Source organism: Aethalodelphis obliquidens, unplaced genomic scaffold (genome assembly GCF_003676395.1).
Source record: "Aethalodelphis obliquidens isolate GAN/ISIS:26980383/991018 unplaced genomic scaffold, ASM367639v1 scaffold13, whole genome shotgun sequence".
Lineage (NCBI taxonomy): Eukaryota > Metazoa > Chordata > Mammalia > Artiodactyla > Delphinidae > Aethalodelphis > Aethalodelphis obliquidens.
The window spans coordinates 35,782,227-35,803,743 of record NW_020837957.1 but is presented as its reverse complement, the minus strand read 5'-3'; the positions used below and the strand labels follow the sequence as shown (position 1 = coordinate 35,803,743).

The 21,517-nt window shown below is 36.4% G+C and overlaps 1 protein-coding gene across 5 annotated transcripts in view; it reads right to left on the bottom strand.

Annotated features, from left to right (window-relative positions):
- Window positions 1–11,724: 11,724 nt before the first annotated feature.
- Window positions 11,725–21,517, bottom strand: part of SLC30A7 (solute carrier family 30 member 7) — an 82,242-nt gene continuing 72,449 nt past the window's right edge. For all 5 annotated transcript variants that reach the window (XR_003434383.1, XM_027114483.1, XM_027114482.1 and 2 more), the window contains one exon: window positions 11,725–18,171. Coding sequence is in view for 4 of the 5 variants with exons in the window: in XM_027114483.1 (XP_026970284.1) it covers window positions 18,124–18,171 (48 nt within the window). In the remaining variant the exon portion in view is untranslated. The remainder of the gene's footprint in view (window positions 18,172–21,517) is intronic.

Sequence of the window (21,517 nt, the reverse complement as noted above, 5' to 3'; positions counted from 1 at the left end):
GTGAAGGCCTTCTGGTTTTGGTAGTGGTGGAATAGCTTGTAATGTACAAACCCTCCCAATTATAAACTCTGGAAAAATATAATAAATAACTGTCTAAAGGCACTGGGGAGTGACCAGAAGCAGCCTGAGAACTATGCTTATATGACTTTTCCCTCAGGGTATTCACCAGTCTGTCTGGTGAGGGGGTGGCTAGAACTGAAGAGAAAGTTGCAGTCTTAATGACTTGAGGTATTGGAGGAATTGGGGGCTGCTTGAGGAGCTGTAAATTGAAGGAGGAAATTCTAGAAATGAAGGTGGCACTGATGGAGGAGACTTCCAATCTGCATATGATTTCCTCTTAAGTCTTTTGACTAACTCCTGCATTGTGCATGTGCAGGGAAGATTCTAGTGAACCAGGTGGAAAGCCATAACTGGAAGGCTGAAAAAGCTGAGCAGAGATTGTTGCTCTCAGTTGCAAGAGAAAACAGAGTTTGAATCCCAACAAGCTAGAAGGCTTGGTAAGTACCTTAAGCTTTCCCTCAAATCCCTAGAATGGTTGTGTATTATCAGAAAAGGCTGTGCCCAGCACTAAGGATTTGTGCTATAACTAAAGACAAAATCTTTAACATAATGTAAAATCAAGCTTCCATAAAATCAAGGTGATTAGCCAATAATTTAACTGCCTGCTAGAACAAAGCTTATTACTTCCGGAGCATAACAAAATGAATCAATCTATCAGTAATGCCTAGAATACTATAAAATATTATGAGGCATGCAATGAAACAGGAAAATATGACTTATGGTCAAAAAGAGAAAAGCACACAGTAAAACGAGATCCCAACATAATCCAGATATTGGAATTCGCAGACAAGGATTTCAAAGCAGCTATTAGAACTATGTCTGAGGATGAAAAGGAAAAGTGGTTGTAATGAATTAATATAAATGGTACGCTCAGCAGAGAATTGGAAACAAACAAAAATCCCCGAACGGTTGGACTTAACAACAGAGTGCAGGTGATAGATGAATAGAAATTATTGATATCTATCTGAGGAATAAGGAAAAAAGGTTAGAGGGAAGAAAAAAAAAGCACAGAACCTCAGTGCCATGTGGGGCAATATCAAGCAGTCCAACAAACATGTAACTGGATCCCCAGAAGAAGAACAGAAAGGAAATAGGGTAGAAAAAGTACGAGTAGGTAAAGGCCAAAATTTACCCAAGTTTGGTGAAACTATGAATATACAGATCCAATAAATTTAGTGAACTCCAAGCAGAATAAATGTAGAGAAAACCACACCTAACACATCATAGTTAAAACTGATGAAAACCAAAGATAAGAGAGAATCTTAAAAGCCACCAAAAGTGGTATTGGGGAACCCACCAGGGAATAACAAAAACTGACTACTTCTCATCAGAAATAGTGGAGGTCATAAGACAATGGAAAGACAAAATCTTTACACAAATTCAAAAGCAAAACAAAACTCTTTATCAATCCAGTGTTGTATATCCAGTAAAAATTTCCTTCAAAAATAAAGGCAAAATAAAGCAATCTTCATGAAAACAGAATTTGTCACTAGCAGACCTGCACTACGAGGAAAGCCGAGGGAGAATTTTTGGGCTGAAGGTAAATGACATCAGCTAGAAGGAAGGAAATAATAAGTATGTAAGTATAAATGACTATCAGGTTTTCTTTGCTTCATGTTTTTAAAAGACAACTGACAACATAGCATTGTGGCATATATGTAGCTGTAAAATATATGCAAACAATAACACAAGTTGCAGGGGGTAAAGGGAATTATACAGTTGCATAATTATAATTATGCAGGTTGTTACATTTTATTTGAAGTAGTAGAATACTAACTGTAAGTAGACTGATAAGGTAAGGGTATGTATTATAATCCCTTGTCAACTACTATCAAAAAAACACACATGGCAGAAGTAAAAAAAAAAATTAAGGAATTAAAATTGAATACTGAAAGATACATGGTTAACCAAAAGAGGGCAGGAAAGGAGGAAATAAAGGTCAAAAAACATAGGACAAAGAGAAAACAAATAGTAGAATGGTAGAGTTAAATTCAAACAAACCAATAATTGCTTAAATGTAAATTAGGTAGTCTGATGAAAAGGACTAGATTTTTTTTTTAAAGGCTCAACTAAATGTCTCTAAGCATTAAACTTGAAATATAAAGACAGGATGAAAGTAGAAGAATGGGGAAAAAATAGACCATACAAACAGTAAGCATAAGAAAACAAGGGGCTCTATTAACATAAAACAAAATGGACTTCAAAAGAAGGAGTATACTGGAGATAAAGAAAGACTTTTCATAAAGAGGAAAGGGGCAGTTCATGAAGAAGACATATCCTACATGTGTATGCATTGAATACCAGCTTGAAAATACATGAGGCAAAAATTGACAAAACTGAAGGACGATATAGACAAATCTACAAAGTTGGGGATTTTAACAGTCTTCTCTCAGCAACTGATAGAAGTAAACAAAACCAGTAAAAATACTGATTGGACAGCACCAACAGTTTGGGTCAAACTGATCACTACAGCTAACAGTGGTAGACTAGACATTATTTTCAAGCACATATGAAACATTCACCAAAGTAGACCATATGCTTGGCCATTGACCACAATGGAATTAAATTTTAAATTGCTGACAAAAAGATGTCTATAAAAGTCCCACATATTTGGAGATAAAACAGTATTTACTTTTAACTGAATAAAAACAGAAACATAAAATGTGGAAATTTGTGGGATGCAGACCTTCGAAATTTATGCAGGTGCAGTGCTTAGAAATTTATTGCTTTAGAATAGAAAAGAAAGTTTTAAAATCAATAATGTTTTCATTTTAGAAAGCTAGAAAAAGAAAAGCGCTAACTAGAAGGAAGCAAATACTGAACATAAGAGCAGAAATTGGTGAAATAGGAAACGGACAAACAGTAAAGAAAATTAAAGCCAATAGAATGTCAGAATTTTTAAAGGCTAACAGTAGTGAAAGCTACCAGGATATGGAGTAACTGAAAATCTCAGTATTGGTAGGAATATAAATCGGCACAACAACTTTGGAAAATAACTGGCAGTTTCTTATAAATTAAACATACACTTGCCCCCTGAACTAGCAAAACCAGTCCTACGTATTGACTCAAAAGAAATGAAGGGCTTCCCTGGTGGCGCAGTGGTTGTGAGTCCGCCTGCCGATGCAGGGGACGCGGGTTCGTGCCCCGGTCCGGGAGGATCCCGCATGCCGCGGAGCGGCTGGGCCCGGGGACCACGGCTGCTGGGCCTGCGCGTCCGGAGCCTGTGCTCCGCAACGGGAGAGGACAAAACAGTGAGAGGCCCACGTACCGCAAAAAAAAAAAAAAAAAAGGAAAACATACTGACAAAAAATAGTCTGTGAATGTTTATAACTTTGTAGATTTATTCATTTATAGCCCCAAACTGGAACCAAGCCATGTGTCCATTACAAGAGAATGCATTTAAAAATTGTGTGTTTTACGATGGAATATTACTTGGCCATAAAACAGAATGAGCTATTGACTCACAGACATGAGTGAATTTCAAAAACATGTTAGGTGAAAGAAACCAGACACAAAATTGTACTGTACACTTCAATCTATATGAAGTACAGCAACAGGCAAAACTAATTAAAAGAAAACAGTGGTTACTTATGGAGAGAGTGAAGAGTGACTGGAAGGGGACAGAAAGGAAGCAGGGTCATGAAAAGTTTCTGTATCTTGATGGGGTTTTGGTTGTATGGGTATAAACATTTATCAAAATTCACTCAGTTATATAGATTTAGGATCTGTGCATTTTTCTGTGTTAGGATTACCATATAACACAGGGTATGCATTTAAATTGAATTTCAGATAAACAATGAATAATTTTCTTAAATACAAATATGTCCCATTCAATATTTGGGACACATTTATACTAAAAAAAAAAAAAAAAGATTATTTGTTTGAAATTGAAATTGAATTGAATGCCTGTGTTTTTATTTGCTAAATCTGGTAACTCTAATCTGTATGTAATTTAACCTCAATTTAAATGAAATTGTAAAATGAAAAATGTACACTATTCATCAGCAGAAAAAGGATAAATGTTATTGGTTTTGGTCTACTATTGTGGAATCCCAGTGTTTTGGCCATTTAAGTTGAAACACCTAAACACTACAATCATTTGTTTAATAGTTGTTAGCCCTTTAATACTATTAATACTATTATTTTTAATGCTATTTTAAACAATCATACAGTGAAATCACTCTCATAATCCAGATACAGAATAGTTCTATCACCCAGAAAAACTCCCTCACCCTATCCCTTCATATTCACCCCTCTACCCACCTATAATCCCTTGTAACCATTGAGCTGATCTTTCTCTATATTCTTGTCTTTTTGAGCATGTCATATAAATGAAACCGGCTTCTTTCAAAACAAAATGCTTTTAAAATTCATCCAAGTTATTGCATGTATAAAAAGTTCATTCTTTTTTATTTTTTATTGCTAAGTAGTAGTCTCATGTATAGATACACTGTAGTTTATCCATTCACTATTTGAACGAGATTTGGGTTTTTCCAATTTTTAGCAATTACATAGAGTTGTTAAAATATTCACATATAGGCTTTTGTGTGTACGTTAAGTTTTTATTTCTCTAGAGAAGATAGGCAGGAGTGCAATTTCTGGGTCATATGGTAAATGTACATTTAAGTTTATAATAAACTGCCAAAATGATTTCCAGAGTGGCTGTGTCATTTTGCATTGCTGCAAGCAGTGTAAGAGTGCCCATTGCTCTGTATTTTTGTCAGCACTTCATATTGGCAATATTTTTATTTTAGCTATTCTGATAGGTGTGTTGTGGTATGTCATCTTAGTTTTAATTTGCATTTTCCTAATGGCTAATGATGTTGAACATCTTTTCATGTGCTTATTTACCATTTTATATCCTATTTAATGAAGCATCTGTTCATGCCTTCTGCCCACTTTTAATTTGAACTGTTTTCTTATGGTTAATGTTTGAGTGTTCTTTCTTGCTTTAGGCTGCGTTGTGTCTTCGTTGGAGCACATGGGCTCTTCATTGCACATGGGCCCTTCGTTGTGGCACATGGGCTCTCAAGTTGCAGCGTGCGGGCTTTCTCTAGTTGCAGCATGGGCTCTAGGGCACGTGGACTCAGTAGTTGCGGTGTGCCGGCTTAGTTGCAGTATGTGGGATCCTAGTTCCCCGACTGGGGATAGAACCCAGGCCCCCTCCATTGGGAGCGTGGAGTCTTAGCCACTGGGCAACCAGAGAAGTCCCAAGTTTTCAGTACTTTATAAATTCTGGATACAAGTTCTTTGTCAGATTGTGATTTGCAAATATTTCCTCCCAGTCTCTGGCTTGTCCTTTCATTCCCTTAACCATGTCTTTGGCAAAGCAAAAGTTTTTCATTTTGATGAAATCCGGTTTATTACTTTTTTTTGTATAGATCATGTTGCTGTTACCATGTATAAGAACCTATCACCAAACTCTAGGACATGTAGATTTTATCCTGTTTTCTTCTAAAATCTTTACAGTTTTGCAGCTTACATTTAGATCTGTAATACATTTTGTTAATTTTTTTATGAAGTGTGAGTTTTAGATGAAGGTTCATCTTTTGTTTTCTTTTTGTTTTTGTTTTGCATATAGATATTCAATTGCTCCAACACCATTTGTTTAAAAAGCCCATCTCTATTGAATTGTTTCTGCCCTGTTGTCAAAAATCAGTTGGCCATATTTGTTTTGACCATATTTGTGTGAATCTATTTCTGAACTCTTTGCTATTCTGTCAGTCTATGTCTCTTTCCCTTCTATAATACTACACTGTCTTGATTTCTTAGTTTTATGGTAAACCTTAAAAAACAGCTAGTGTAATTCCTCTAGTTTCTTTCTTTTTTCAAAATTGCATCTGTTTCAGTTCTTTTGCCTTTCTATATAAATGTTAGAATTAGCTTCTTGACATCTATATAAAGCTTGCGAATTTTGATTGTAATTATTTGATTATGTTGCGTTTCATGTGGATATTTTAGGGTTTATCCTTTGAGGGTTTGCTCAGCTTCTTGAATCTGTAGGTTTATGTCACCAAATTCAGGAACTTACCAGCCATTATTTCTTCAAATATTTTTTGAGCAGTGTATGTATGCTTCATCACTGTATGCAGAATCGTTTCTTTCTGGGCCTCTGAGAACAAAATGTTAAGACATTACTTATTGTCCCACAGGTCTCTGAGCTCTGTTCTTTTTTTTTTTTTTTCCCAAGCTATTTTCTCTGTTATTTAGTGTGGATAATTTTTATTGATATATTTTCTTTATTTATTTTCATTTTTTTAAACATCTTTGTTGGTGTTTAATTGCTTTACATTTTGTGTTAGTTTCTGCTGTATAATAAAGTGAATCAACTATACATATACATATATACCCATATCCCCTCCCTCTTGCGTCTCCTTCCCACCCTGCCTATTCCACCCCTTTAGGTGGTCACAAAGGTCCGAGCTGATCTCCTTGTGCAATGCAGCTGCTTCCTGCTAGCTATCTGTTTTACATTTGGTAGTGTATATATGTCCATGCCACTCTCTCACTTCGTCCCAACTTACCCTTCCCCCTCCCCTTGTCCTCAAGTCCATTCTCTATGTCTGCATCTTTATTCCTGTCCTGCCCCTACGTTCTTCAGAACCTTTTTTTTTTTTTTTTTAGATTCCATATATATGTTTTAGCATATGGTATTTGTTTTTCTCTTTCTGACTTACTTCATTCTGTATGACAGACTCTAGATCCATGCACCTCACTACAAATAACTCAATTTCATTTCTTTTTATGGCTAATATTCCATTGTATATATGTGCCACATCTTCTTTATCCATTCATCTGTCGATGGACACTTAGGTTGCTTCCATGTCCTGGCTATTGTAAATAGAGCTGCAATGAACATTGTGGTACATGACACTTTTTGAATTATGGTTTTCTCAGGGTATTTGCCCAGTAGTGGGATTGCTGGGTCATATGGTAGTTCTATTTTTAGTTTTTTAAGGAACCTCCATACTGTTCTCCATAGTGGCTGTATCAATTTACATTCCTACCAATGGTGCAAGAGGGTTCCCTTTTCTCCACACCCTCTCCAGCATTTATTGTTTGTAGATTTTTTGATGATGGCCATTCTGACCGGTGTGAGGTAATACCTCATTGCAGTTTTGATTTGCATTTCTCTAATGATTAGTGATGTGGAGCATCCTTTCATGTGTTTGTTGGCAATCTGTGTCATCTTTGGAGAAAGGTCTATTTAGGTCTTCTGCCCATTTTTGGATTGGGTTGTTTGTTTTTTTGATATTGAGCTGCATGAGCTGCTTGTATATTTTGGAGATTAATCCTTTGTCAGTTCCTTCTTTTGCAAATATTTTCTCCCATTCTGAGGGTTGTCTTTTCATCCTTTTTATGATTTCCTTTGCTGTACAAAAGCTTTTAAGTTTCATTAGTTCCCATATGTTTTTGTTTTTATTTCCCTTCCTCTAGGAGATGGGTCAAAAAGGATCTTGCTGTGATTTATGTCATAGAATGTTCTGCCTATGTTTTCCTCTAGAGTTTTATAGCGTCTGGTCTTACATTTAGGTCTCTAATCCATTTTGAGTTTATTTTTGTGTATGGTGTTAGGGAGTGTTCTAATTTCATTCTTTTACATGTACCTGTCCAGTTTTCCCAGCACCACCTTTGAAGAGGCTGTCTTTTCTCCATTGTATATTCTTGCCTCCTTTATCAAAGATAAGGTGACCATATGTGTGGGTTTATCTCTGGGCTTTCTATCCTGTTCCATTGATCTATATTTCTGGTTTTGTGCCAGTACCATTCACTCACTCTTGCCTCTGTCTTCTCCATTCTGCTGTTGAGTTCATTTTGTACGTTTTTATTTTGGTTACTGTTCTAAAATTTCCATTTGGTTCTTTTTTATACCTTCAATTTTCTATTTTAACATTTGTTGCAAGGTAAGTGACTGTTCAAGCATTTTTGTAATAGCTGTTTAACGTCTTTGTTGTATAATTCCAACATTGATGTCATTTCAGCCTTGGTATCTGTTGATTGTTTTTCATCTGGAAGTTGAAATTTTTGTGGCACTTTACCAAGTAATTTGGATTGTAGCTTGGACATTTTGAATATTATATCATGAGATTCTGGGTCTTGTTTAGATTCTATGGTGAATGGCATTCTTTTTGTTTTAGCAGGCAATGAACCTGATTAGATGCAGAATGCAGTCACCAGTCCACCTTCTATGGACTGTGGTTCCAGTGTCAGTTCAGTTTTCAAGAACTGCAGTTCTTGGGATCTAAGATTTATGTGACCTGGTCTGGAACCTATGCAATCTGGGACCTAGTCAATTGGATAGTTTAGTTCTGAAGTTCTTTTGGTATGCTAAATAGGATCAGATCCAAGCATTAGTGACTTGAGAGTGAACTTTGGGGTTCATAATCAACTTTACAACGTTGCTTTCCTCCCTCTCTATGATCTCCTCACTACTTCCTGGTTCCCTAGGCTCCCTTTCTTTAGTCCTCTGGCCAGAAACTTGGAGTTCTGTTTACTCTGTTGCTCTGTGTCTCATACCTTCATGATTGGGCCTACATCCTGACCTATATGGAGTGGGGATAGAGGAAAAAAGCAAGAGAGGTTTTCGCTACCCTCTTGAAATCGTAACTCTGTCAAACAGAAAAATTCTCATCTCTCAGTTGTAGTTCTTGTGGGTTTCCATAGTTGCTGGCCACTACTACAGGATTGTCTTGGGGAAGTCTTTGGAAGCCAATGGGAAGCCTTTGCTCCAAATGATATAACTACAAATGTAGTAACTTTGTCTTGATTTGAAGTTCTGAGGGAATCAATATGACCTGTGTACAAATTATTGCTCAAGGGGAAGTAGTATGATGCACATACAGGACAGATACCCCCTGTAAAGTTGAACAACAATCTGATCTAACTTAATGCCTAGGGTGGAAAACAGTGATGGCTAATCAGACAGGCCTTATTTATAATTTTAGAAGCAGTTACAATGTTTTCAAAAGTCCAGGCCAAATGGCAGGGTTCTAATTGCTGTGAAACTATACCTATGCTTAGATGTGAATCTTAACTTCTTGTTTACTTGTACAGTGAGTGTCACCCTTTTAAAATATTCTATGTACCTAAAGTCAGGAAATACTTTGGGGAATGCTTTTGTTTTCATATTATTTTGTTTTCAATCCTTTGACTTTAGCAGGGACTGTCTTTCAAAGAGTACAATTCACTTTAACAATCCATACAGAACCATTTTTCAGAGGTGCTAACCTTTATATTGTAAGCATAATTCATCCATTGTTTTCAATAAATATTGATTATTTAAATGGTGCCAGACCTAATGCCTTTGAGTATTGTCACACTGTTACCATTATTACTCCTATTGGTTATAGGAATTTATTAGATAAAGTAGAATTATTCATTTACATGTTGGTAGCTTGTGCTAAGCCTGAACTTCATAGCAGATTTTTTTTTAAGTCTGGAAGTAGAGCTGGATGAGCTGACAGATTGTTTGAATGAGATTGAATCCTATTAAAATGATGTTTTCTTTTCTGCATACAGAATGAAAAATACTAAATTGCTGTCATTTTATCTACATCTGTTAGACCTGCTTGCTTCTCTCTGCCTTTGCTGTTTCTCTGGTCTAGAGTAATGAAAAGTCTGCTTATTGCCATATCATGGGAAATGAGATTGAATAAGGAGGGAAGGCAAAGCATTATGAGTTGCTAAAGTTGTTCAGAGGAATTTGTATTTGATGAGCATTTAGGCAGCCACTCGATTCCTGAGCTGAAGGAATCACAATGGAAACTGGGAAGCTTACTTTGTTAGTATAACACAGGGTGGCTTCTGGGGGGAGGGAAGCCAAAAACTCTAGATAAAGAAAGATTGGGTAGTGAACTATTTTAGTAAATAACTTGCCTAAACCTCTATGTAAACAGAAGAGGCTGCTCTAAAGGGGCGTTGATAGGCCACTGTGGACTTCCACTAGGCCAGAGGCTAATTCCAGAGAACACAGGAAAGGCAGGGCAGGGAGTCCCTGGCAGGTGCTGTAGTTCTAGCAGGTCAAAGTCCACTATGCAGAAGGGCAGGCAGAAGGTAATCAGGAAACCAGGTTAGGGGAAATGTTTATAAAGGGCCTGCACAGGAGTCTGATTCAGCAGAAATTCCTTGTCTTCCTGCCTAAGGCCAGAATTGTTTTTGTGGTGTGTTGTGTGTGCGTGTGTGCTGAAATGGAGGTGGCTAGAGCTGGGCATGGAATAGATGGGAAGTCAGACAGTTCCTCAGAGTGACTCTGTGTACAGTTATCAATGAAGTACTAGAGTAGGGCAGTGGGAATGGAAAGGTGAATTTAAAAGATTTGCAAAGAATTGTTGCAGGGAGGGGGACCCCTTCCAGGGCCCGAGAGTGGGCTGTCGTCTAATACTCGGAAATGAATTGTCCAAGGAGACACGTGTGCTGACAAAGCAAGAGACTATTGGGAAGCGGCGCCTGGGTGGAGAGCAGCAGGGTAAGGGAACCCAGGAGAACTGCTCTGCCACGTGGCTTGCCGTCTCGGGTTTTACGGTAATTGGTTTAGTTTCCGGGTTGTCTCCGGCCAGTCACTCTGCCTCAGGGTCCTTCCTGGTGGCGCGTGCATCGCTCAGCCAAGATGGATTCCAGCGAGGAGGATTCTGGGAGGGTGGTAGGACATAAACGGACTGGCATCTCCTCTCTCCTTTTGACCCTTCCCGAATTCTTCCGGTTGGTGGTAGCTTGTTAGTTCCGCGTTCCTTACCAGGACCTCCTGTTGTAGGAAAACTCATGCAAGTGGTTGCTGTGATACCTGGCCAGGGTGGGCGGTTTCAGTCAGTGGTTCCCCTAACAGAATGAGGAGGACTTTGTGATAGGGATTCAGGAAACGGGGGTGTGGCAAAGGCGACGTTTAGATTTCTAAGAATTCTGTAAGGAATTCTGACAGAAATGGTAGTTGAAAAGAGATCTGAGTGGGAAAGGTAAATGTATTCTTTTCTTTTTGTTGAATTTGAGATGCTGGTAGTTATGCCACAGTTGTGATAAGAATCAAGCCACCGATGGCCTTTGATTAACTCCACAAACTAGGGAGGAGTGAAGCAATATTACTAGGAGCTACAGAAATGGTTAGAAAGGAAGTGGAAGAAGCACATGTAGACCACAAGTAAGATGCTTGACAACAGACACCCTGAGGATGAAGCCCTCATTGTGTGGCAAAGACTGATAGTAGGAAGAGGCTGCATTGTAAGAGTATGTTTCAGAAAGTGGGATGAGTGGGATCTGGGGTTTTGTGGAGAAGTTACTGAAATAAAAGAATTTCTTCTGATGAGAGGGAAAAAATTTGGAAGGATAATGGAGGCTCATGTCAGATGGTTTTGGTCTTCATTTCCTATAAGCTGAGATCATAGGGAATGAGGTGAGAGAACAATTTGGGGTTAATGGTAATGTCTGGAAATACTTTAAGACTTGTTTATGAGGTAAAATAATGAGTATGATGATCCACAACGAGGATCTTCACAATGTCAAGACATTTCCAAGTCTCCTGCCATCTCCTCTTTCCTGATCAACTTTGCTGTTTCTGGGCCCTGAGAATCATTCTTTCCCCTCCATTCCTTAAGTCCTCCAGAATCTGTTCCAATAACTGTTAAATTCACAGTGTTCTTTTCAGTTCATCAAACTAATAAGACACAATTCAGGTAAAGATTTTTAAACAGAAATTTTATTGGAAGAATTTTGATACAATAGTTTATCATTCTTTTTAAATACATCTGAGGTTAAACAAAATATATACATGAATGTCTTCAAGTAGAAAAAAGTAAAATATACATTATGAATTTGTTGTGTTGTTCTTAGGCAAATCATAATTGCTCACTTTAGCATATTCAAACCAAATTACAACATAGTCTTTGACATTCCAACCTAGCCTTGTACTCGAACGTTTATTTAGAAATGTTTTGATGCCATACTCTTCACCATAGGAATCAAACCCAAATTCAAACTTGGCCATATGTTTAGAAACCATTAAAGACAGGGAGGTAAAGAGTTGTAGGGGTGTTTAGAATAGGATTTGGCAATTTTTCATTCACAGTATTTCTGATATAAAAGACCCATTCTGTGTATTGATCAAAGTCACAAATGTTGGGGCAAAATATCACTTGGGCAGAAATATCACTGAATTTGCTATTAGAGGAAGCAATGAGATGATTACTTGGCAAGCTCTTGACAGGATATGTCTAGTTCAGAACAGAATCTTCATTGAGCCTAATCGATGCATGATATATGATACATAAAACTCAAATACTAAAATTCAAAATAAAGCTTTTTTTTTTCCACTAGTGAAAAAGGGAAGTTTTACATTGGCAGAAGCAATGAAAAGAGATGGAAAATAAGTAAAGAGAAGCTCTACTGAAATTTAGTATTTAGAGGGGAAAAGACAGAGAAGATAAAAACTATCTTAGGAATGTTTAAATCACTTAATGAATACATGTAGTGTTGTTTTTATAGAAGTACCTTCAAGATATACCTTTGAAAGAGTTTTAGATGAAAATACATCTGGGATAAATGAAATAGAATGTTATACACAGGTCCTTAAAGTAATAGGAATATGGCAACTTTCTATAAAAACAAAGAAGAGTGTGGTTTCTCATTTGGCTATACAAAATATAAAAATTCAAGTGACCCAGGTTCCACAGTCCCAGTTCTACGAAATTCCTGTCCAACAGCATGCAAAATGGAAAACATCTCGATATTTCCACTGTTCCTGTATTAAAATGAAGGAGCAGCTAGCTTAGAGGGCTACTTGAAAAAAAAAATGGCCAAAGTGAATATAAACTCACTTATTTGTGCAAAAATGCCAAAGAAAAGCTGAGATGTCTTCTGTAATAAACAGTAAATTACTGGTTTACCTGTCCCCAGTCCTTACTTGTGTATCCACTGCTGTCTACAATATTTACTCACTGGTTATCCAAACATTTACTAAGTGCGTTAAGTGTAAATTCATGCTAAGTGTGGTGACAATAGGATGTATGAGACAAAGACATTCTTTTTTACAGGCTTTCCATCAGGATCAAAATTACAAATATTAAATTTTCAAAGCCATGGGAAGAGTTCAAAGTTAAATATTATTAAGTTTAAGCATAGATTACTACTAATTGTGAAATATGTTTCTTCCTTTTGAAAAGGTGTCTATAAAATGTAATGTTGTAAATCGAATCCTATGTATCCCTCTCATGCAGTGCAAAATTATTTGTACTTCTTGGAAGACAACTTCCTACTAACTAGGTTAATGTGTCTTGGCCAGGAGTTCAGTTTCTCGTCACACACTGGTGCTGACACTATTGAATCAGTCCCTTTTAAGCAGCTTACTCTGTGTCAAAAAAACTTTACTTTCTTTTTTTAAAAAAAGTTCTTAAAAGTGCTTAAAAGAGCTCTGATTGCTCTTTTTAGCCTGCACAGTTTAAGTTAAATGGCAAAGGTAATAAGCATAAGAGAGCATCCAAAGAAGGAATGAGTCTAACCAATGTATATATAACAACTATTCCCCTATATCAATTTTTTCATGGTGATGGTTCATGATTTTATAGGAGAGTGTGTTTAGATCTGCTACAACTTCTTGGACCTTTAAATCATTGTAGAATGACATACAAAAAAGAGTAGTTGTCACCAAGAAGTACTGGATCTAGAGTCAGTGCTCTACCACTGGCTATCCCCCAGTTAGGTCATTTACAATCTCTCGAAACAGCTTCGTCATCTGTAAAATGGAGTTATGAATTAATTCCTTCCTCACAAGAATGTTAGGAGAATCAGAAGATAAAATATATCTGAAAAAGATCTATGGATCAAAATCATGGAAAAATCTTTCTTTATAAAAATATGAGGATTTTAAATGTGATAACATGAAAAAGGCCATACAAAGAGCCTGATATATAAACACTTAATAAAAGTAACCCCACCCTTCCTGTATAATTTGTAGTTAGGAAATGGTTAAACATAAACCAAAGACACACTCATCAAAAACATCGATTTGACCTTTAAATAGAACTATACTCTGCAAATACTTTTTTTGATACATAATTTTTCATTGTCTTGATTCTATGATAGAGGTCTAGATCACTAAGGCTTTTGGGGATTGTGTCTTGAAAGAATCCTCTATGAGTAAAACTTTTATTGAATGTTCTTTAAAGAATAAGATAATTTCCTTTTCTGTCAAAGTTCTGGTGAAGTGGAAAATAATTTGTTTCGAAGATAGTGACAGAAAGAAAAAAAGTTTAACTTTTTTTTTTTTAACTTTCTCAAGGTAATGCTTTTAATGAAGAGTTGAAAGTAGCAGTTTAACATCTGGGATTCTGATAAGACTTCAAAATTTTACCCTATTAAAAATTTTGTTTTGTTCTATACAACATTTAATGCCCAATTTTGTGTGGCTCTGAGAATAACGTTAAGAATTCAAGAGCTCTCTGGTGATTGAACAAGGATGAAATGATATGACCTATGAATTAGCCTGGTTTCTAAAAAGCACCAATTCACAGAATTTAAACAAAATAAAGAAACTAAACAATCCTTAAATTGGATTTAGTCTTGGGCAATTAACAGAAAAATTTACTCACAAGTTAAAAGTATCCAATGCACACCTGTCACTATTTTTTTTTAAAAAAATCAGAAAGTGGTTCCAGAAGAGTAAAAAAGAGTTAAAAAAATTAATCATATCTTTCATAAAGAATACTATGGAAATAATATTCTAAATCTCATAATTAGCTAAGAAAAATAAGACAATAAAAAAACTCCATTTATCACGTGCCTTAATGTACCAAAAATGGAGGTCAGACGTCCTTTATTTAAAAATGCTTCTTCAGAAGCATTCAGAACATTTACAGAATTACACTGGAGACAAAGCACAGTAAGTCAGAAAACCTGGATTCTGGTCTTGGCTTTGCCACTAATTATCTCTGTGACCTTGAATAAATGACGGCATTTCTGGGCTTCAATTTTCTCATCTGTAAAGTGAGAGGTAGAATGAGAGACTGCTTCTAAGGACAGTCTCCTTGGATATAAAATTCTATGCTAAGCAATGAATTATTTTTGTTCTTAAATCCCAGCATTATATAAGAGGATGCTACCATATTAATAATTCTGTAAAACTGATTATACCATGGTAGGTAAAAACATTACAGAACTCTGATCATCTGCATCTGGAGTCAACGATTTGGCTGCTTTACAAAGGTGCACAAAACTCACAGTATTTTGGTTATTGTTTACCAGTAGGCTTTGAAGAACGCTGGAGCATTCCAGGTACGTGGGAAATGCCAGTAACATCTGTTACCACTTCCTTATGCCTCTGCAGAAGATGCTGTGGGGATGTGTGAGGTACACTGAGCTACAGATAAACTAGATACTGTCCTTCACAAAGTGCACAAGGAGTAAGCAAAATAAGGGAGCCATACATAGGTTAAGCCCTTCATCTCGATCAATATAATCTAGATTTAAAAACACAAAACTAGTATAGGTATATTTCTCTTTGGGGAAGTTTACTTGGCAAGGTAAACATTCCCTGAGCAATACAAATTTTTTCTCCAGAGAATATTTGGTTTTTAAAATATCAGCAAAGTTATACTCAGATTTTTTTCCCCAAGAATTAGGCCAACAATAGGGACATTCTAAATTTATAATAATAATCAAGGAGTATTTCTCAGTGAAATTATCTACTTTAGCAATACATCTGTGCCAAGAACATTGAGAAGACAAAGTATTTCCTAAAAGGGAGAAAAAAATTCCTTTTTGTCCTGCTGCACACACAGGTTTAAGAACATTTCATTAAAGTATAAATGTTAAGGCCAACCTGCTAAATGATATGAAATGGAGATCTCTTGTAACAGGTGCAAAACTAAGAGTTTCATCTCAGTCAAATGTCCTATATATATACTCTATTCCTTACCAAAGGAAAAAACCATACTCATGCACTTGTGTATTGAGAGCGTAGTTAAATAAAGTGATGCATATTTTGACAAGAAACTTCACTTGGAATGGAGGCCTCAGTGAAAGGCAGAATTGGATCTTCAATGTGCACTGTAAATTTTACAGGCCAGTGCAAAAATTATCTCTGTATGTGAAATATCAGTACAATTTCACATAATTAGTTTTTAAAGGCACACATCTAAAATCCCCGCCTTCCTCTAGATCTGTCATTTTACACAATATGCCAAAACCTATAGAATATCGCAGGCTTCTATCAGGCTTGGTAGTGGATGCAAACTACTACTACAAGGTAGTCATTATAAGTGACTACTTATAATGAAAAAGCAGTACCATTATCAGGACATTTCCTTTTATATTTCCGTCCTGAAACATCTTAACAATTGTTTCAGTTAAATGCATTCTATTGCAGGAATTCTTAGCTTTAAACTGCCTGGCAGTAAGTAAAAATGTTTTGAAAATACTACTTAATCTGCAAAAAGGGGACTATCAACAGTTCATGGCAATCTGCAGCGGTTTAGAAAAGCATGAAGAAAGCAGTCTATAGTTTTCCTAACACAGTATATTTCATAAATTGTAGGTCAGAAATAGGGAAACAGATACCTTGAAACTTAGACAAAATCAACAGTGATTTCTGCCACATCAGTGAAAAAGTGCTTATTACTGATCTACATTCTAAACATTCATTTCCATCCTGCAGGGTTTTCCCCCCAGCAATTTAAATTTTTCCCTTTCAGTTAAAAGGGAATATACATTGTGATAAAATGAAGTACAATGGGAAAATGTCTATTCAGAACAATTTCTTCATAAAACACAGAGAATATTTAAGTAGAACATTCAAGCACTTATCTCAAATTGCAATTTTATTTTTCAAATACACAAGAGCCTAGAAATCAACTTATTTATTAACTTCCAAGATACCTGTGTTAGGAAGAGTTCTATGTTACCACATTTACTCAGTACCTTCAATACTTCAAAGTCAATAAAATGCTGCTTTAGGATTCCTGAAAGCAACTGTATTTGTGTAACACTTGCACAGGAAAACGTATGACTTGGCATTTGAAGAATGAAAAAGCAAAATAACATTGTCACAACCATTTCTGCCTTCACTCTACATGCCTTTTCCTTTCATTAATAGAATCTATAAAAACAGTAAGGAAAGATATACGAAAGTTTATCACAGACACAGTAGCTTTTATAGAAATTTAGAATTTAGCAGATGTTTTAAGTAAGTTAAAACACCCGTCTGTATAACAGAAGCATTTGCAAAGTTTTGAAAACACAGTACACAAAATAATTTAATGTAATAACTGAATTTGATTTAAAAAGCAAAATAACACCTTTTATTTTTTGATGGGATAAAGCAATAAAAGGCAGATTTTTATATATCTAAACCTATGCTGCAAGTACACAAAAAGACATCTGTATACATTACTAACAAGCGTCTTATTTTGTACAGAATACAGAATACCCATTAAAAAAAAACATATACATGACCTTTGATGGTACATTTCTATGCTGGCAAATACATTTTCTGATACAAAGGCACTTTGAAAACCCAATATGGTTTGGTTCATAAGTTTGCAAGGTACAAACAATTTTACAAACATGGTTATATTGAAGAACGTCAACAATTGTGACATTACATATAAAGCAGATTTCCATTTTTCTTTTTCTTTTTTTTTTTTTTAAATAACACTGGTTTTCTGGGAATGAAAGCAGTGGTTTCCAGCAGCTTCAGTGAAGACATTCCAGATGATTAGAGGCCCACTGTCTGAATTTCTTACTGGCTAGGATGAGGGGTGGGAGTGAGGGCATTTGAAATGAAAAAAAAAAAGGAAACAAACAGAAAACAATACCCTGGAACAAAACTAGAAACCTCAGAAATCAAAATGGTTTGGAGGGAAGAAGCACAGAAGACCAAAAGTCCAGGAGAGATCCTCTTAATTCTGATCCCTTAGTTGTAAACTCCTGGCAGAGCACAATCGGCTGACTCTGCCTGGTCTACTTGGTGCTGGGAAGTTGTAGTGATGATTTCTCTTTTTAAAAAGCTAGGTACCATGATTAGGATTTTACAGTACCAGAAAAAATTAGGTCCCCCAAAAAGCATAATTTCTTTTCATTCATTTACATGGCCGCAAAGTCAATCTGTACATAAAGCTGTCTCACTCCGGCCTGAAAAGTTAAAAAAAAAAAAAAAATTAGAAAATCAAACAAACCAATAATAGACTATACATTTCAGAAAAGTAGTAGGAAAAAAAATTTTTCTTTTCTTTTTTTTTTTTTTGAAAAAGGGAAGAATTATTTTTCTTTTCTGTCTTTGGGAAAGAATTCTCCATTTTTCATCATAAAGTGCCAATAATTTTATTTTAGAAACAAGTATGTTAATAAGTTGCAAAAAAGATTCTCCATTTAGCCCTACAAAAGAAAGCTATGCTACTAATTACATGCCCTGCCCAAGTGAATTTTGGAAAAATGAGGTTACCCAGCTACCATTATTCTGCTAGAAAACACCACAGTGCTTGACTAGTTGGCTACTAAAATCATAAATCTATCCAGTCTAAATCTTCCTATGATAAATGATTTTAAACACTGAAATAAGCATAACCATCTACTGGTTACTGAATTACTTTACACTCCAACTCCTCTTTTCAATTTTGGATATAAACTTGCTATTCAAGGACACTGATCTCAAAATTGCCCCCATCTCTCCAGTTTTATCAATTTTTCTATATTTGCTATCTATAATTCCTTTACTCTCTTCTCTCTTGAACTCATTTCAACCAAACTTTTGCTGCCAACCACTTCCCAAAACTGTCAAGGTCACCTCTAAATTGCTTAGCCCAGTGCTCAATTCTCAGTCCTCATCTTAGTAATTAATCTAGCAGCAAAAAGGACACAGACGATCACTTCCTCCTACTGAAACACTTTTCCTGCTCTTGGCTTCCAGAGAATACCCGCTGGTTGCCCTTTTACCTCACTTATCAATCTTTCTCAGTCTCCTTTGTGGGTTTTTCCTCCTGTCTTTGAATACTAAACACTCAAATACCCAAAGGCTTAGTCCTCAGATCCCTTCTTTTTTGACACTTGTCCCCTAGATGGTTTCACCCAGTATCCAGACTTTCAGTACCGTCTACATGCTCACACCTTTTGTAGACTGGAACCTACCTACCATCTACCTGACAGTTCTACTTGGATGTCTGACAAGCATCGAAACACAGCCAAATTGATCCCTATTTCCTCCCCTCTAAACTGTTGATCCTATATCTTCTTAGGCTCAATTCCTTCCTCAATGCTGCAACTTAAAAACCTTTCTTTCTCTCATACCCAACCCATTAGCGAAACCTGTTTGCCTTACCTTCAAAATAATGCAAATACAGAATCTGATCAATTTACATCACCTCCATTGCTATCCCCTGGCCCAAGTCACTATCATCTCTTGCCTACATTTTGTAACGGCCTCTGATCTCGTTTTCACTCTTTTACCTTTGCCCGCCTTTGGTCTGTTTCCAGCAGAGCAACTATAGTGATGTCACTCCATCACTCAAACCCTACAACAGCTTACCTTCCTCAGTCCTTAGCCCAGAGTCCTACAATGGCCTTCAAAGCTTTCCCATGATCTGGCCCCTATTACCTCTCTGATCTCATCTCTTACTTCTCTCCCTTTGTTGACTCTGTTCCAGCCACACTGGGCCCTCTGCCTGGTACAATGTTCCTCGAGATTGCCACATGACATACTCCCTTTCCTGTCATATCTCTACTCAGATGTCAGTGAGGCTTATCCTGACCACCCTGTTAAAAAATGCATTCAATTCATTCATCCAACAAATACATTTTGTGCATCTATTGGAATCCAGGCCCTCTTCTGTCCCCCGGGAATACAACAGCCAACAAAACAGGTAAAAAATACCCTTGCCCTCATGGAATTTATAAGCTGTTGGGAACTAGGAAGGAGGGGAGATGATAAACAAGCAAGTAAATAAATATGAGATGATGAGATAGATATTATCTATCTATCTCTATCTATCTATCAAAAGAACAAAAAACAAAAACAAAGCTTGGTGCAAGAGATGGTAAATGCCTCAGCACCCCCCCCCCTCCGTCTCCCTACCCTGCTCTCCCTATCTATAACACTTATCACTTTCTAATATATCATAAAACTTATTTGCTGTGATGCTGTTGATTGTTACTCTCCAATGATAATGTCCAAGATAAAAGGACTTTGTCCTGTCTTTTGCTGCTGACTCCCAGAACCTCAAGTAGTGCCCAGCACACAGTAAATGATCAATAAATACATGTTGGATGAACTGAAATTCTATTAATTTCCTTCTTTCAAATAAAAAACAATTTTTAAAGATTAAAGCATACAATCGGTTACAATTAAGCACTTTCTTGTCAGCAACATAGAATGAAGAGTAAAGTGGAACATCTAAGAGAAAGAAAAGCCGGAGTGGGGGATAAAATAATAACGCTACCTTCTCCCAGGAATTTCTGGGCTCCTGAAAGCATTACTTTCTACCATGGCTTTTCTTCTAGCATTCCAGTTGGAGGGCTCTGCCCAGCACTAATGAATGTCTAAGGAGTCAGGAGCTGCTCTAGTGGAGTAAAAAGCTGGAAAAGACCCCAGTAGCTTTCCAGCACAGAAAACATGCTAGCGTTTTTGCCTCATTAAAAAAAAAGAAAAAGAAAGAAAGAAAAGAAAAATCCTTGCTGTGGTAAAGTTAAAGTTCTCTGAAAATACATTGAATTGCACGCACTCAAAGAGTTTTGTGGCAGAAAAAAGATAGAACTTAACATCTGTATGATTTTAAGCTAAAAACTGAAACAGAATCTCAGTTTTCCTAATTTTAAAAGTGTTGATAAATACCAATCCTACTTATCTCACAAAAATGTTATATATTCATCCAGTATTTGACAAACATTTGATAAATCCTTGCTACATATCAGGCACTATTGTAAGGATCATATGTGAATATACAAGAAAGGATTCTTACATGCTATAAAAAACAAATTATTATGGTTGATTATATTTGATTTACTCAACCCAGATGGGCCCCGTAATAACTGTACTTAGGAGCCCTTCTGCAAAATTCTTGTGTATCTAACCTTAGGAGAAAACAACTATTGCCCAAATAAACTGGCTTAATTTCTTTTCTCTTTAACAAAATTGTTAATGAAAGAAAAATGGACAAGGTAAGTTGGGCTCCCATTATTATCTCTGCCACTTTCCTAACCGCCCCCCCCATATACAGTGAAGATAGTAATAAGAAATGAGGTAGCCCAAGGCAATAAAAAAGAAAGAGGAAAAACAAAGAGGCTAGGTAAATTGATCTTTGCATAATCACAAGTTAATTACTCAAGCTGATATCTTTCCCCAGAGGGCCTACTGCTTTACACAAAAGCCCAGTCTAACAGAAAAAGTCATTTTGTTTCATCCATCTGGCTGGATGGGAACACCTTTAAGTCTTCCAGCTTCCCATTTTCCTTTCTCAATTTCCTTCAATGTAGAGAAAAAAAGTGG